At 36.5% G+C, this 16002-nt stretch overlaps 1 protein-coding gene across 1 annotated transcript in view; it reads left to right on the plus strand.

Annotated features, from left to right (window-relative positions):
- Positions 1 to 16002, plus strand: part of LOC107747802 (calcineurin-binding protein cabin-1-like) — a 116504-nt gene that overhangs the window by 11706 nt on the left and 88796 nt on the right. Inside the window, exons 10-23 of the mRNA XM_016562406.1 lie at positions 1 to 227; positions 1481 to 1652; positions 1895 to 2025; positions 2115 to 2301; positions 2894 to 3163; positions 3406 to 3536; positions 3626 to 3843; positions 7070 to 7142; positions 7263 to 7450; positions 7639 to 7770; positions 9370 to 9567; positions 12977 to 13219; positions 13403 to 13556; positions 13652 to 13764. The exon at positions 1 to 227 is cut by the window's left edge and continues 11 nt beyond it. Of these exons, the coding sequence (XP_016417892.1) occupies positions 1 to 227; positions 1481 to 1652; positions 1895 to 2025; positions 2115 to 2301; positions 2894 to 3163; positions 3406 to 3536; positions 3626 to 3843; positions 7070 to 7142; positions 7263 to 7450; positions 7639 to 7770; positions 9370 to 9567; positions 12977 to 13219; positions 13403 to 13556; positions 13652 to 13764 (2437 nt within the window). The remainder of the gene's footprint in view (positions 228 to 1480; positions 1653 to 1894; positions 2026 to 2114; positions 2302 to 2893; positions 3164 to 3405; positions 3537 to 3625; positions 3844 to 7069; positions 7143 to 7262; positions 7451 to 7638; positions 7771 to 9369; positions 9568 to 12976; positions 13220 to 13402; positions 13557 to 13651; positions 13765 to 16002) is intronic.

Here is a 16002-nt window from a genome sequence, read left to right on the forward strand (position 1 = left end):
CGTCAGCGTACCTCAGGCCCCCCCTGCCCCTCCGCCAGGTCCCAGTAGCCCGAGTGCCAGTCTGCCCCCATCCACCGAGCTCTTTGTCCAGCCGCTGACCCAGCCCAGCGCTGCTGCAGGAGTACCGCAGAGTCAGAACGTCATTGAGATCACCACTACAACCACGGTCACCACTACTGCTGCCACTGGAGCTGAGGAAACCGCTGTTACCACGCTCACTACTGCTGGTCAGTGTCAATGTAGACGTGACGCATGCACATGTATGCAATGTTACAGAGCTTTGGATGTGAGGATTCCTGTCACGAAAAGATAGAAAGTGCCTTAAAAAATTAACAGTAAAATAAAACTGTATTTATTTATTTTAAGGCATTTTTAATCTTTTTGTTTTGACATTTTGATTCTGGATTACACAGCAGATTGTCTGTTGACCTTTGAGAACGAATTAAGGATTTGAAAATAACATTTAAATTCCATTACATGTTTTCATGCATTCAATTATTGCTACGTACATTGTGTATCATAAATGTTAAAATTAAGAGACTGTAAAAGCAACATATTTTTCGATTGGAAGTGCACACTATAAATGTTCCTACCATTCTGATATATATATATATATATATATATATATTTATATAAAAACAGTAGTTAACTTGAGAAACGCTTGAGAGACAAAGAACAAGAAATGTTTAATAATCTAGTGTTACATATTGCTATATTTAATTTCTAATTCAGTTTGGATGCTTTCATTGTGACTGGGATACCAAACATATTAAATTTACCCTATGCATAATTTGGCTGTTTGAAATTTTAGCACTCAAATCATATATACACTATTGTTCAAAAGACTGGGTCAATATGATTTAAAAAAAAAAGAAAGTAATACTTTAGTACAGATACATTAAACTGATCAAAGTTTACATTAAAGACATAATGTAAAAAAAATATATATTTCAGATAAATGCTTCTGTTCATCAAAGAATCCTGGAAAAATGTATCACAAAAATATTAAACAGCACAACTGTTTTCAACATTAAAAATAAACAGAAATGTTTCTTGAACAGCAAATCAGAATGATTTCTGAAGGATCATGTGACGCTAATGATGCTGAAAATTCAGCTTTACATCACAAGAATAAATTACATATTAAAATATATTACAATAGAAAACAGTTAAAATTAAAATTGCAATAATTTCACAGTATTACTATTTTTATTGTATTTGTTGATCAAACAAATCAAATAAAAACATTAAAAAAACTCACAAACTGCAAACTTTTGAACGATAGTGTATATGATGAAAGTGTTCATACAGACACCACTGAAGACAACCACCCTGTACATTTTACACGCTCATTTAAAGCGACAGAACTTTTTGAAACGTAGGATTATGGCAGCTGTAAAGAACTTGAATTCAAGAGCATTTCAGCATTTGTTTTCATGCATATATGACGATGATGATGTCATTGCTCTTCACCCTACAGCTCTGGATGCCGCCTTGAATGACAAAGTGAAAAAAGGTACCAAGAGAAAACGTGTGGTAGAGGACACCGTAGAGACGGCGAAGAGGCGCTCAGCACGTGTCCGCAACACCAGATGCAAGAAAGAAGAGAAGATTGACTTCCAAGAACTCCTGCTCAAATTCCTCCCCTCTAGGTGTTTATTTTAATATTAATCTATTCAGGGGTTTGGTTCCAAGTTCCAACCTGTTGTGACCATATCAAGCAATGCACTATAAGACATTTTGTCATTTTCTATTTCTGTTTTGTCATGCTGAGTGAATCCTAGCAATGAAAACACATTCGACTGAAATCTTGCTGCACATAGTTGTGTATTAGACTTCAAACATGTCCTTAGACAGTCTTCCTTTGTCACATTGACTTGAGCTTTATTTCCAGACTGAAAAAGTTTGAAGATGATGAAGATGAGGAGAGCCTGAGTAACTTGGACTCACAGTGTGACGGCAAACCTGGTTCCCAGTTGAACCGTGGATCCAACTCCTCTGAATACATTGTATCTATGGAGTCAGGTACAGAAACTGCGCTTTTCTTATTAGTCGCTGTTTTATTCCTTTCTGCATCTCTTTGATTTTTCTCTCTGCTCTTCATGGTTCCTCAGAGCGGAAGGAAGTTCATGCGTTCCTGCTGGCGAACATGCAGAACGGCGGCATCCTGGAGCTGATGATGCGGTATCTGAAGGTGGTGGGGCAGAAGTTTCTGGAGGAGTGGCCAGCGGGCCACAGCACAGCGGTGCTGGATCTCTTCAACTGCTGGAGGAAACACAGCGCTGGCCTGCCCAACCCACTGCTCAGAGATTTGAAATTTTAGCACTCAAATCATATATACACTATTGTTCAAAAGACTGGGTCAATATGATTTAAAAAAAAAGAAAGTAATACTTTAGTACAGATACATTAAACTGATCAAAGTTTACATTAAAGACATAATGTAAAAAAAATATATATTTCAGATAAATGCTTCTGTTCATCAAAGAATCCTGGAAAAATGTATCACAAAAATATTAAACAGCACAACTGTTTTCAACATTAAAAATAAACAGAAATGTTTCTTGAACAGCAAATCAGAATGATTTCTGAAGGATCATGTGACGCTAATGATGCTGAAAATTCAGCTTTACATCACAAGAATAAATTACATATTAAAATATATTACAATAGAAAACAGTTAAAATTAAAATTGCAATAATTTCACAGTATTACTATTTTTATTGTATTTGTTGATCAAACAAATCAAATAAAAACATTAAAAAAACTCACAAACTGCAAACTTTTGAACGATAGTGTATATGATGAAAGTGTTCATACAGACACCACTGAAGACAACCACCCTGTACATTTTACACGCTCATTTAAAGCGACAGAACTTTTTGAAACGTAGGATTATGGCAGCTGTAAAGAACTTGAATTCAAGAGCATTTCAGCATTTGTTTTCATGCATATATGACGATGATGATGTCATTGCTCTTCACCCTACAGCTCTGGATGCCGCCTTGAATGACAAAGTGAAAAAAGGTACCAAGAGAAAACGTGTGGTAGAGGACACCGTAGAGACGGCGAAGAGGCGCTCGGCACGTGTCCGCAACACCAAATGCAAGAAAGAAGAGAAGATTGACTTCCAAGAACTCCTGCTCAAATTCCTCCCCTCTAGGTGTTTATTTTAATATTAATCTATTCAGGGGTTTGGTTCCAAGTTCCAACCTGTTGTGACCATATCAAGCAATGCACTATAAGACATTTTGTCATTTTCTATTTCTGTTTTGTCATGCTGAGTGAATCCTAGCAATGAAAACACATTCGACTGAAATCTTGCTGCACATAGTTGTGTATTAGACTTCAAACATGTCCTTAGACAGTCTTCCTTTGTCACATTGACTTGAGCTTTATTTCCAGACTGAAAAAGTTTGAAGATGATGAAGATGAGGAGAGCCTGAGTAACTTGGACTCACAGTGTGACGGCAAACCTGGTTCCCAGTTGAACCGTGGATCCAACTCCTCTGAATACATTGTATCTATGGAGTCAGGTACAGAAACTGCGCTTTTCTTATTAGTCGCTGTTTTATTCCTTTCTGCATCTCTTTGATTTTTCTCTCTGCTCTTCATGGTTCCTCAGAGCGGAAGGAAGTTCATGCGTTCCTGCTGGCGAACATGCAGAACGGCGGCATCCTGGAGCTGATGATGCGGTATCTGAAGGTGGTGGGGCAGAAGTTTCTGGAGGAGTGGCCAGCGGGCCACAGCACAGCGGTGCTGGATCTCTTCAACTGCTGGAGGAAACACAGCGCTGGCCTGCCCAACCCACTGCTCAGAGATTCCAGCAACCAGCACATAAAGGTGAGCCTGTTTGTGAGGTTCATGCCAGTACAGTTCTGAAAGACATTCATGGTTTTGTTTGAGACACTTAGTAGCAAGTAAAGGAGACTTCCATGTGCAATTTAGCTTTCATGGTTGAAGTCACATTGAAGGGATAGTTCACCCAAAAATGAAAATTTGCTTTTAATTTACTCACCTTCAAACCATTCAAGATGTAGGTGACTTTTTTTTTCTTTTTCTTCAGTAGAACAGTAAAGAAGATTTTTTGCTGAACCCATGGGTCCTTGGTGATTCATAAAATGCAAGTCAGTGGTCATTTTGAGAGTCAAAAAAAAGTGTATTTTATTCTGTTTTAGGGGTGGGTGATATACCATGTAAAATTTCTGTCACAGTTTTCCATATACTTAGAGTAATGGAATTAAAAATTCTATGGGTTGTAACACTATGAGACACTAGAGGGCGATAGTTGGACACACCTGGATTGTATATCAGGTGAGTAGTTGTCTGAAGAAGTAGTTCAGTTTGGGTAGAGGGAACACATGTTTCTCATTTGTGGCTAATCTAAAAATAAAAGAAAGAGAAGTTACAACCAGTACACAATTAACCGGTAGAAATTTGTCAACCAGTAGAAATGTTCTACTATTGTCTCGATTGCGGTTTCACACTCACGTGACATTGCTGTGCTACATGGTCATGAAAACTTATCGTTTGCACACATTTTTAAGCATTGTGGTATAAAAACAAGTGATTTTAAACTGTTTAAACGCAAACAGCTACGAAATAACTCATTTCGCTGTATGCGCGCTCTGCACATGAAGACGGAGTATTGAACGGAGAGATTTTTGCCGCTTTATAGGCCTTGAATGGTTAAATACCCACACTTGTATGTGTCAAAATGGCCGTCTTTGCAAATATCCTCATAAACACACTAATTTAGGTCTTAAGTGAAAGCAAACAGCTGAGAAAGAAAGCACATGTGTAACAGTACATTGGATCCGGGCAGCTCTTAAAGTGACAGCAGTCTAATATTCCTGCTGTCTGTCGTTCCTGTTAAACAACAAAATAGAGAAAATTTCTTATTGCTCTTGACTAAATCACTTTTGTAACTTTAATAAAAAGAAATATACATTTAATTTACACAGTGAAGAATATACAGTGTTTTTATTAATTTGATTACTTAATATAATGGATGTAGCATTTCTTATTTATTTGTTCTGCTGTAGTTTTTTGTCCTATTGCTTGTAATTAGTTTATTTTTCTTATTTAATCGCTGGCTGTTTACTTGTCTTTTAGGCTAGTATTAGTTTTTTGTGATATGGGCACTGGAATTATAATTATTCTTTGCCAGTTCAATAAATAATTACATTTTGAAATATATACTGAAAAAGGCTAAAAAATTTATATATTTTTTCTGTTATTTAATGAAGAATTTAAAATATAAAAAGAATTTAAAACTAAATAAAAACATATTTATTTAGTTTAGTTTAGGTTTTGTGTGTGTTTGCTCAGCGCTAAAACGCAATTTGATTCCACTAGTCTGGATAAGTGTGACTGACTGAGTGAAATCTGTTGTAAGAACAGAAGAATGACTTAGAACCGTGTTTATTCATCTGCACATAGAAGGAAATAGCTACATGTGTTCACTTAAATAAGTTTTTCCTCATTGAAAGATCATTTGGCACACATACTGCTTGCACCTGCCTGGAAACAAAACTCTATTCATCATGCCACCTGAACTTGCTATATTTCTCCCAGTGGGTCTACTGAAAAAAGACAGAGACAGATAACTTAATGAGTGTTTTTAGCAAAAACTAGGTCACAGACGTTCTCTGTTATGTAAATGAACCTACACAATTAACGTACAAGACCAGAAATGAAACAGAAACTGAATGTTTATCTGGAGGTAACAGGGTTATTACCATTTAAAATGTTTTTTTTTAAATTTATTTTTAAATGTAGTTTATTTCTGTGATGCAAAGCAATTTTCAGCATCATTACTTCAGTCTTCAGTGTCACACCATCCTTCAGAAATCATTCTAATATGCTGATTTGCTGCTCAAGAAACGTTTTTTTTATTATCAGTGTTGAAAACATTTGTGCTGCTTCAAATTTGTGTGGTGCATTTTTTCTTTGATCAATACAAAGTCCAAAAGAACAGCATTTATTTTAAATATAAATCTTATTTACCTCAAACTTTTAATCTGTAGTGCATATTTCTAATATTTCATTAAATTGTAGTAGATGTATGGAAGCATTTGGGTAGCAAAATTCATTTTGTAATATGCAAAATGACAATGCAATATGTAAAATGGCAATGCATTTCTTTATTTAAATTTACATTTTCCCATACATATTTGCAACATTTAGTGCAAAATGAAAATGAAAATTCAATTATAATTTACATTTGCCATTTTCTACACTAGTTTTAATATGTAAATTAAAAACGTGTTTTAACACTTTATAAGTTGCAAAATTAAAATGAAATTGTATTACCAAAATTAGGGCTGCACGATTATGACAAAAATCAGAATTGTCGATTATTCCCTTGAAATTGTAATTGCGATTATTAATTATGATTATCACAATTTACATTGAATGATGTGACTGCATGCCGTATATTTATATGAAAATAAACAAGCTGAAAACACTCTAACTGAAAAAACTTAACTTTAGCAAAATTAGCATTTAAATGCCATTTTCCCTAAATGCATTTAGACTTGGGGGTAGGACACTTGGGATTGCATTTTCATCGTGATACCGCGTGATAATTGTAGCAAAATGCAGTGTGAATTTCAAAATGCATTCTGAGCCAAATGTGCAGCATAATGGTAGCAAAAATGGTGATTTAAATGTCTTTTATTTTTCTTAAATGCATTGACACTTATACTTAAGATGTTTCAATTGCATTTTCATCAAATACCCCGCGATAATGTAGTTTAAGTCAATGTGGATTTGAAAATCCTTTCCGAGCCAATCCTGTCAATCATTATATCAAGGCGGTCAATATTCCCCATTAACCAAACGCTTTTCACACTGCAATTTCATTTGTCTAACTGTAATACCAGTTATTTCCTAGGTGTAACTCTGAAACAAAGTGAATTATACAATTGTGGTCAAAGATTTCTGATTTAAAATTTAAAACTCAAATTCAATTGCATGTAATAGATGTTTACAGTTCTGAATGATCACAGTGTGGTTTTATTTACAATACATCTACTTAGACATTATACTGTCTGTTATATTACAGGAAATGATGCTGATGTGTCTCTGCTGTCTGGAGCTGCAGTTGGAGCAGAAGTCCATGATGAAGGGCAAGAACAGTAAGAACATCACACTCAGTCAGACATTTGTGTTGTGCTTGACATCAGGCACTCATATGCAGTAATAGTTCACAAATCATAAAAAGGAATCGCACCAATGTCATGTGCCTGTATTTACAGTGTCTCAGAGGAAGGCCATGTCTGGTTCAGGAAGGGATTGTGGGGACGCTGATGGTCTAGAGACCCGCTTTCAGACAGATATGTTCCTCCTGACCATGGCCTCCTCTCAGAGAGATCTGTTTGAAGACGACTGGCTCGCTTTTGCCGTCAGAGTTCACTGGCTCAAAGCACGATACCTCACCTTTCAGGTAAGAGAGTTCAGTTTCTAGAAACAGAATCACCAGTAGTATCACATTTGGTTATCTTGACTAGTGCTGACTTACATATAAATAGAGTATATTTAGAGAAAATACATTTAAACTTAAAGAATTATTACTTGTGTGAAGTTTTTGCCCTGTAGACATATGAATATATGAATGTTAATTTGCTGTTTTAGGGTGACATGGAGGAGGCGCTGGAGTGTTACGACATGTGTGTCGGTCTGCTGAAAGGTCAGACAAGTGAGATGGAAAAAATCACCATCCTCCTGCCCAACCTCAGTGTGGACAATGCCATCTCCATAGAGGAGGTACAGTACAAAAGAAGTTGATCTCTCAAGACACTGTCACCTCTTGTTTCATAGAAGAGTAGAAGTGCTGTTCAGTAGAAACAGCAACATAGTATTTCCACACATTTGGTCATGTGACACTCATACCTTGTTCATGGTTATATTATTGATGATGACAGCTTAATGGAGAGAGAAGGAAGGAGAGAGCTCTTTAATTAATTAACATTTTCACTAAAGTAGGTGAAACTATGACTCTTTTTAAAATAAATATATATTGAGATTTATATTTAACATGCAAGAAAAGATCAGAAACTTTTAAATGTTTAAAACTGAATACAGGTGTATCAAAATAAATAAAACCTTCACAATTAATTCACCATTAAGCAATCTGTGATATTTACTGAAGGTGATACTTTTATTCAGCGAGGATGCATAAAATTAATGAAAAAGTGACAAAGACAGACTTTACAGATTTTACAATATTATAATGAAGATATTATAATGTATTTTTTATTCTTCAAAAAATCTTAAAGGGGTCATATGATGCTATTTTAAAGATCATTATTTTGTGTATTTGGTGTAACAGAATATGTTGACATGCTTTAATGTTCAAAAAACACATTATTTTTCAAATACTGTACATTATTGTAGGTCCTCTATGCCCCGCCTCTCTCAAACGCATCGTTTTCTACAAAGCCCCTCCTCTCTCTCTCACGCACACACACGACGCGATACTCTGCAAGGCGCAAAACTCTGGATTTGAACAGTCAATAGCAAATACTTAAACTAATAACAAAACATCATCAACACTAACTGCGGTTCCTGAAACCACGCCATCTTACTTTGCATGAACATTTGGGCGGCATTATGCTAATATTTCCACATCGTGACGTAGACATGTGGGAGCGTGTTTGAACGAGGCGTTTTAGCCCGATCTGGATCAGCCTTCTCTTTAAGATAGAATAAATCCTTTTGTGGGAGACTTTGAGCTTTGTAACTCTGCAGATCTTATACATGCACAAATAGCTACATAACACACTAAAGAAAAGGAAAAATAGAAATTGCATCAGATGACCCCTTTTAAAACTCTTACATATGTGTGTGTAAAAATATTAATATAAAGTAATATAAATATTTTGAAGGTAATAATACACTCCATTGTACACTTTTTTCCATCCCTTTTCTGACCCCTATAATTTGTGTAAGTGATTCTTTTGAGAATACTACATATAAAATAATGTATTTTACAGTATGTGCTTTTACAGCGCACTTACCTGAGAAATTGCTGTGTAATATAAGTTTTATGTGTAGGGTTAGTACCTTCTTATTACCCAGTTAGTGTAGTTATTATAATAAATATATAGCATGCGCAACAGGACTGTAAAATAAAGTGCAACCAATGTCCCTAATTGGGAAAACAACAAATCTGATGTCTTGCGCTTTACATTTTGGTGCTGTAGTTTTTGGAGTTTCCACTAAACTGGTCTGAGTGCTAGATTACGTCTGCATGGTAGATCAGACTTTATTTTTAAAAAAAAAGGCCAAGGTGCAGTTTTGCATTATATTGGCCCTTTAAGTATAGAAGAATATAAATGGTTTCCTATTCATTTCTCTGTTTAGATTGAGAAGAAGTTGAAGTCTCTAGAGCGATGTCAGTCTCTAGAGGAGATCCAGAGACAGTTTGACACGGGAGACTACCAGTCTGTGGTCCGTCTGCTGCAGCCCACACTGAGCTTCGGCCCCGGCTCGGCACGAATGAAGCCTCTAGATTACATCAGCTCTGCTCCTGAGAGACCAGCACAGCTGTTACTGCTGCAGGTAAAACACACTTCCTGCAAAGCCTGTTTGTATAATGCATTATTAATGCATTATAAATGATTCATATTGCCTAATATTTATTTATTTATTATGTAGCTTTGTAAGTTTAGCAGCATAATGTACAGTCAGTAGGTCATTAATGCAAAATAAACCCCTTCATGATAATTCAAGGGTCCTCCACTTTGCGTTTGTGGTTCTGATCATTCTGTCAGGGTTTACTTTGTGATAATGACCAGCTGACTGTACTTTATCCCTTCTGTACAGTATAATAAATTAATAACATGATAATTTTATGTAGGGCTGCACGATATATCGTTTCAGCATCGATATCGCGATGTTCGCATCCGCGATAGTCACATCGCAGGATGTGCGATGTTTAGTATAATGATCGTTATACTTATACTGATTGTTTTCTTTGCTCACACACAGACACTGTGTTTACACCGGACGCGACAGCTGTACAGAGATACCCATTTTAAATACATTTAGTAGCAGAGCTACTGCAAGTGATTTTAAGTGCTGGAAATCCATTTATCCTTTTTTTAAACTTCCGCGTCGTCGTGGAGAGCGCAGGTCAGGGTCGCTTAGCAACGGCAGACGCAACGAAAGCGCAAGCTCCCGAGCGCTTTGGAAGGAAAAAAGGAGAAAGCGGCGCGGCTGGCGTTTTCCACGCGTTTTTAGGTGCGACGTGAACAGCCCCAAAGTTTATCTACACTGGACGCGACAAAGCATCCGTTGCATATCATTTGAACTTTGTGTCAGTACGTCAAAAACGAGGCATCAGTTTACTGTCGGGGATTTGTTGTGCCGTGCCGCATCCAGTGTAGTCTGTGACACAGCATCACTGATTAAAATGGGTTCATTTTATTTTGTCTCGCCGCGCCGCTCGCGTCTGGTGTAGACACGGTGAGAGCCACGCAGATGCATGTGAACACCGAATTCTGCGTCTATTTGTGCCTGAAATACTGTGCTCTGCAAGTATCCTTGTAAACACAGATGCTTAGGTGAAGGTAAACAATTGAGAAAGAAAATGGATGTGTAACAGTAGCCTATTTCATGAACGTTAATCAAACAACAAAACACAAAGAAAAATTACTTTTGTAGCTTTAACACAGATTTATTAGATTTAATTTATACAGTGAAGACTATGCAGTGTTATTTTACATTTGATTATTCAATTTCTGTACCTGAATACTGTTAGACTTACCTGAAAAATATAAAGCACTACTTATTACATTTGTATCTTTGTTCTGTTATTTATCTATGCTTGTAATTTGTTTATTTCCTATGCTGATTTACTCGCCTACAAAATCACCCCAATCATTGATTATTTTTTTTCCCAAATAGAGCTATTGAAGTCATCTGATTTTTTTTTTCCATATCGCAATATATATCGCAGAAAAAAAAAATCCAATATCGTGCAGCCCTAATTTTATGTTTTATTTTGTGTGTTATGAAGTGTTATGCTCTTTAAAAGGAGTAGTTATTTAAAGGAACATAAACAGAAATTAAATATGCAGGCAGAACAACAAAATGATAATTAAAATTTTTGTGTGAACAATTTTATTTTATAATATAACCATGAGTAATACTATGTATTATAACTGCATTTATAATTATTTTTGAAAATATACACTAAAAGTTTGGGGGTTTTAAAGAAATTAAGAGTAATACATTAGGGCCCAGATTTACTAACAGCTTGTGCCAGCGCAAAACGCCTTTTGGTGTTAAAATACGTGCAAAGACGTGCAGTGAAGAATTAGCGCTGAAAAGGCGTGGACACAGTTATTTTTGTGCCTGACCATATTGAATATGCATTTGTAGGAGTTTCCCTTTCACATGCAAAATTTATGGGAGGAGACTAGTATTAAAATGAATCACGCAATGCGATTTACTAACGTTTGCGCTCATCAAATTACTGGCATTTGCGCCATTATTTAATGCCCAATAAAAAGCATGTCTTAAACTATTTTGTGCTAGAAATGGCTGCGTTTGTCACCCGAAATCACCCGCAGAAATTTCCACTCCCATCGGCGCTGTTTTGGAATTGCGCTCTTGCGTTCATTTGCTCTGTTTAGTAGGGCTGGGTTTTGACACAAATTTCACGATTCGATTCTATTCTATTCTCATTCTCATTCTCAAGCTTTCGATTTGATTACCGATTCGATTTGATTCAATATCGATTATTTTGGATATATATCAGGTACAGTACATACCAAATTTTCTCAAGGAAAAAAAATCTCTCAACTAATGCTGTAAAATATTAATGAAAGTAAAGTTGTACTCTTTCTTTTAACTTACCTTCGGATGTTTAGTCATGTTTATTTTGTGCTGAAACTGGTATTAATGTGGAGCAGATGATCAGCTCTACCGCGTCTGTAGAACTGAGGCGCTTACAGCGATCTGTCACTCCACATTAAACCGCGCCAAAATGGCATTTATTGTTTGAATACTGCAATACAATGGACAGAATTTAAAATCTGAGACTTTGTTTCATATTAAAAGTACCAAAGCACAATGCTTATTGCGATTTATTGGATGGGAAGTGCCCTTCAATGTTCCGTCCATTAACTGAAAACAGACTAGAATAATCGATTCTTGGGATTTAAGAATCGATATCGTTCCATAAAAATGAGAATCGATTAATATCGAGATATCTATATTTTTTACCCAGCCCTACTGTTTAGTAAATCTGGCCCTAAATTGATTAAATGTGACGTTTACAATGTTACAAAAAATTATAATTTCTTATAAATTATGCTTTATTAATCAAAGAATCCAAAATGTATCACTGTTTCCATAAGAACTGTAATAATAATCATCAATAAGCATGAAATCAGCTTATCAGAATGATTTCTGAAGGATCATGTGACAGGCTGGAGTAATGATTGCTGAAAATTCAGCTTTGCATCACAGGAATAAATTACATTTTAAAATATATTTACATAGAGAACTGTTATATCATAATAATACAGTTTTTATTTGATTTTTGATTAAATAAATGCAGCTTTGATGAGTTAAAAAAAAAAAGTTTTTAGAAGAAGTCTCTTACCAACTCCAAACTTTTGAAAGGAAATATATGATGCATTACAATGTATATAATTAGGCATTATGAATATCTTTGTACTGCAGTGTATATAGGCTTCAAGTAAAGTTTTTCTCACAGACATACTGTATTCGTGGACAGGTTCGATTCATATCAGAGCTCAAAATGATATAGCCAGCATGTTAAAAGCTAGTTATTATGGGAATAATGACTAGCTTCACTCAAAGTGTGCAATATCCCATTTGTCTTAAATGTGACGTGTATGACCGATCATTTCCTCAACCCTCAATTCTACAAAAGTGTGGCGTTTTCAGACACTTAACCTGTTGACCCCACATCCGTCTTTGTTTTTTCTCTCCCCAGAGCTCCCTGCTGCGCCTGAAAGACTACAGCTCCTGCCTCGAGACATCTGAAGTGTCTCTCAATGAGGCCATACAGCACTTGAACTCTGGATTACCCAGCAGCCCCTCTGCAAAGGAGGAGTGGGTGTCCACAGTCACGGCCCTGCTGAGGGCCATCGAAAGCTGCATCACGGACAAGCCTGAGCTGCTCATCCACACCCCACGATCCACAAACCTCCCGCGCCTCGCCAACAACCTCATACAGGTCTGTGTGGATTCATGGGAGCGTGTTTGTTGCTATACGATCATAATAATAAGAAATGTTTCTTGAGCAGAAAATCAGCATATTAGACTGATTTCTGAAGGAACACGTGACACTGAAGACTGGAGTAATTGCTAATTGGAGTAATCTCATTTTTTAACTGCTGTCTTTGTGTTCATTCTCTAGTTGATAGCCAACAGCATGGTCTTACCTGATGACCCCAAAGAGGCTCATTTCTCATCACTGCTGCCATGGATTCTGCTGTACCACCTCATCAAACAGGAAGAGGCAGCCTTTGACTGCATGCTGCGGCAGCACATCACAGATGAGGATGATGATGGTATAAATAAAGAAAGATAACAGCATTTCAGTGTAGTGATAATCTTAGTATGTCCTAGTGTTTTTTACGCAGCTGTGTGTGTTTGTGTTCTGTAGAGGATGATACTCCATTGCTGCCCTCCTCCCTCATGCTTCTGAACACGGCGCATGAATACCTGGGCCGTCGCTCCTGGTGCTGCAACTCTGATGGCGCTTTACTCAAATTTTTTGTGAGTCTCATACAATATCATGCCGACACGTTTCTGTGACATGTATCTGTGCTTCTGTAATCAGGACCTGATTTTTGTCATGGGTATTCTGAATTATTTTAATCATTTCACTTGTACATTAGTAATATTGTGCATTAACAATATTGTGGTCTTATTTAAAGGGATAGTTCACCCAAAAATTAAAATTCTGTCATTAATTACCCTAATGACGTTCCAAACCCGCAAGACCTTCGTTCATCTTCAGAACACATATTACAGGGCTCCAGACTCATTCTTCCCACTGGTCGCTCTTTTGCGACTAACTTTCTCAGTTGGTCACACAAGCACATGATTTGATTTGTTGTTGTTTTTTTTGCGCTACAACATGGGATTATTCAATGTGTGCTGATGAACTTTTATCATAGTTTATAGTTATATGGAAACGAAAGTGGTTAACATTCAACCCGTTCTTTTTGATCAGTAGTATTATTTGTGATTTGAATTTTTTGAACGGGAGTTGCTCTTTTGCTTTGTTATAAGCTGGGCTTCCGGTGCTTTCACTTTCGAATTCACGATCTTGTCACGTTTCACAAGAAAAGATAATTGTCTGTTTTGCTTGCATACATCTACACACCTTTCACTTTTTAAGACTAAAACGTAAGACCTTCGTTCATCTTCGGAACACAATTTAAGATATTTTTGATGACATCAGTGGTTCAACTGTAAAGTTACGAAGCTACGAGAATACTTTTTTTCGCAAAGAAAACAAAAATAACGACTTTATTCCACATTTTCGTCTCTACTGTGTCACTTGTAAACGCGCGTTCACGACAGTACCATGACGCGAGCGTGTGGCGGCGCTGACCCAGATCTGGCGTAATGACGTCATCATGCTGGATCTGGGTTAGCGCCGGCGCCGCCACACGCTCGCGTCATGGTACTGTCGTGATACATTTGTAATGCGAATGCTGTCTATGGGAGGGTCAGAGAGCCCTCAGATTTCATCAAAAATATCTTAAAGGGGTCATATGATGCGATTTCAAGTTTTCCTTTCTCTTTGGAGTGTTACAAGCTGATTGTGCATAGATAAGATCCCTGAAGTTGCAAAGACTAAAGTCTCAAAACCAAAGAGATATTATTTATCAAAGTTAAGACTCTGCCACGCCCCCCTAAAACGGCTCATTCTAACACGCCCCCACATATCTACCCCACTATGTGGAAATATTTGCATAATCCCGCCATGTACAGTATTTGAAAAATAATGTGTTTTTTGAACATTAAAGCATGTCAACATATTCTGTTACACCAAATACACAAAATAATGATCTTTAAAAAAGCATCATATGACCCCTTTAAATTGTGTTCCGAAGATGAATGAAGGTCTTACGGGTTTGGAACAACACGAGGGTGAGTAATTAATGACAGAATTTTCATTTTTGGGTGAACTAACCCTTTAATTAAAAAGCACAACAACAATAATACAGTAAGATACAATGACAAACTAGCTTACAAAACGTTTATGAATAAGATGAGGCATGGCATACACCACATGCTGTATTATATACCGACTAATAGATTACAGACAGTTTAGCAAACACTGAGGAATCAAAGAAATAAATAAAAGAGAGCCTCCATAGCGTAATGTGAGGTAAACAGCAAAGATAACAAGTTTTTCAAAATGAAAACAAAAAGAAAAGTAAAAAGAAATGTTTTGTTTGCTGTTTGTCATATGCAACAGAAATGGAAGCGCTTATGAGTTGAACAACGAGGTGAAAATTGTGTCACAAAATGCGACCATTTAGTCGCAGTCTGGAGCCCAGTATTAAGATATTTTTGATGAAATCCGAGAGCTTTCTGACCCTCCATAGACAGCAATGCAATTGACACATTCAAGACCCAGAAAGGTAGTAAGGACATCGTTAAAATAGTCCATGTGACATTCAGCTGTAATTTTATGAAGCTACAAGAATACTTTTTGTGTGCTTCCCTTTAATTCTGCATTTATTTTTAACGCAACTAATACATCTATAAAACACACTTACATAAACAACTGTTGAAAGGTTTGGGGTAAGATTTTTGTAATGTTTTTAATGAAGTCTGCACACCAACTCTGCGTTTATTTGATCAAAGGTACAAGTAGAAACAGTAGTAATTTGAAATTGTATTACAATTTACAATAACTCTTTTCTATGTGAATATATTTTAAAATGTAATTTTTATTTCTGTGATCGAAGCTGAATTTTCAGCATCATTACGCCA

The sequence above is a fragment of the Sinocyclocheilus rhinocerous genome, unplaced genomic scaffold (genome assembly GCF_001515625.1).
Source record: "Sinocyclocheilus rhinocerous isolate Xijiao unplaced genomic scaffold, SAMN03320098_v1.1 scaffold2214, whole genome shotgun sequence".
NCBI lineage: Eukaryota > Metazoa > Chordata > Actinopteri > Cypriniformes > Cyprinidae > Sinocyclocheilus > Sinocyclocheilus rhinocerous.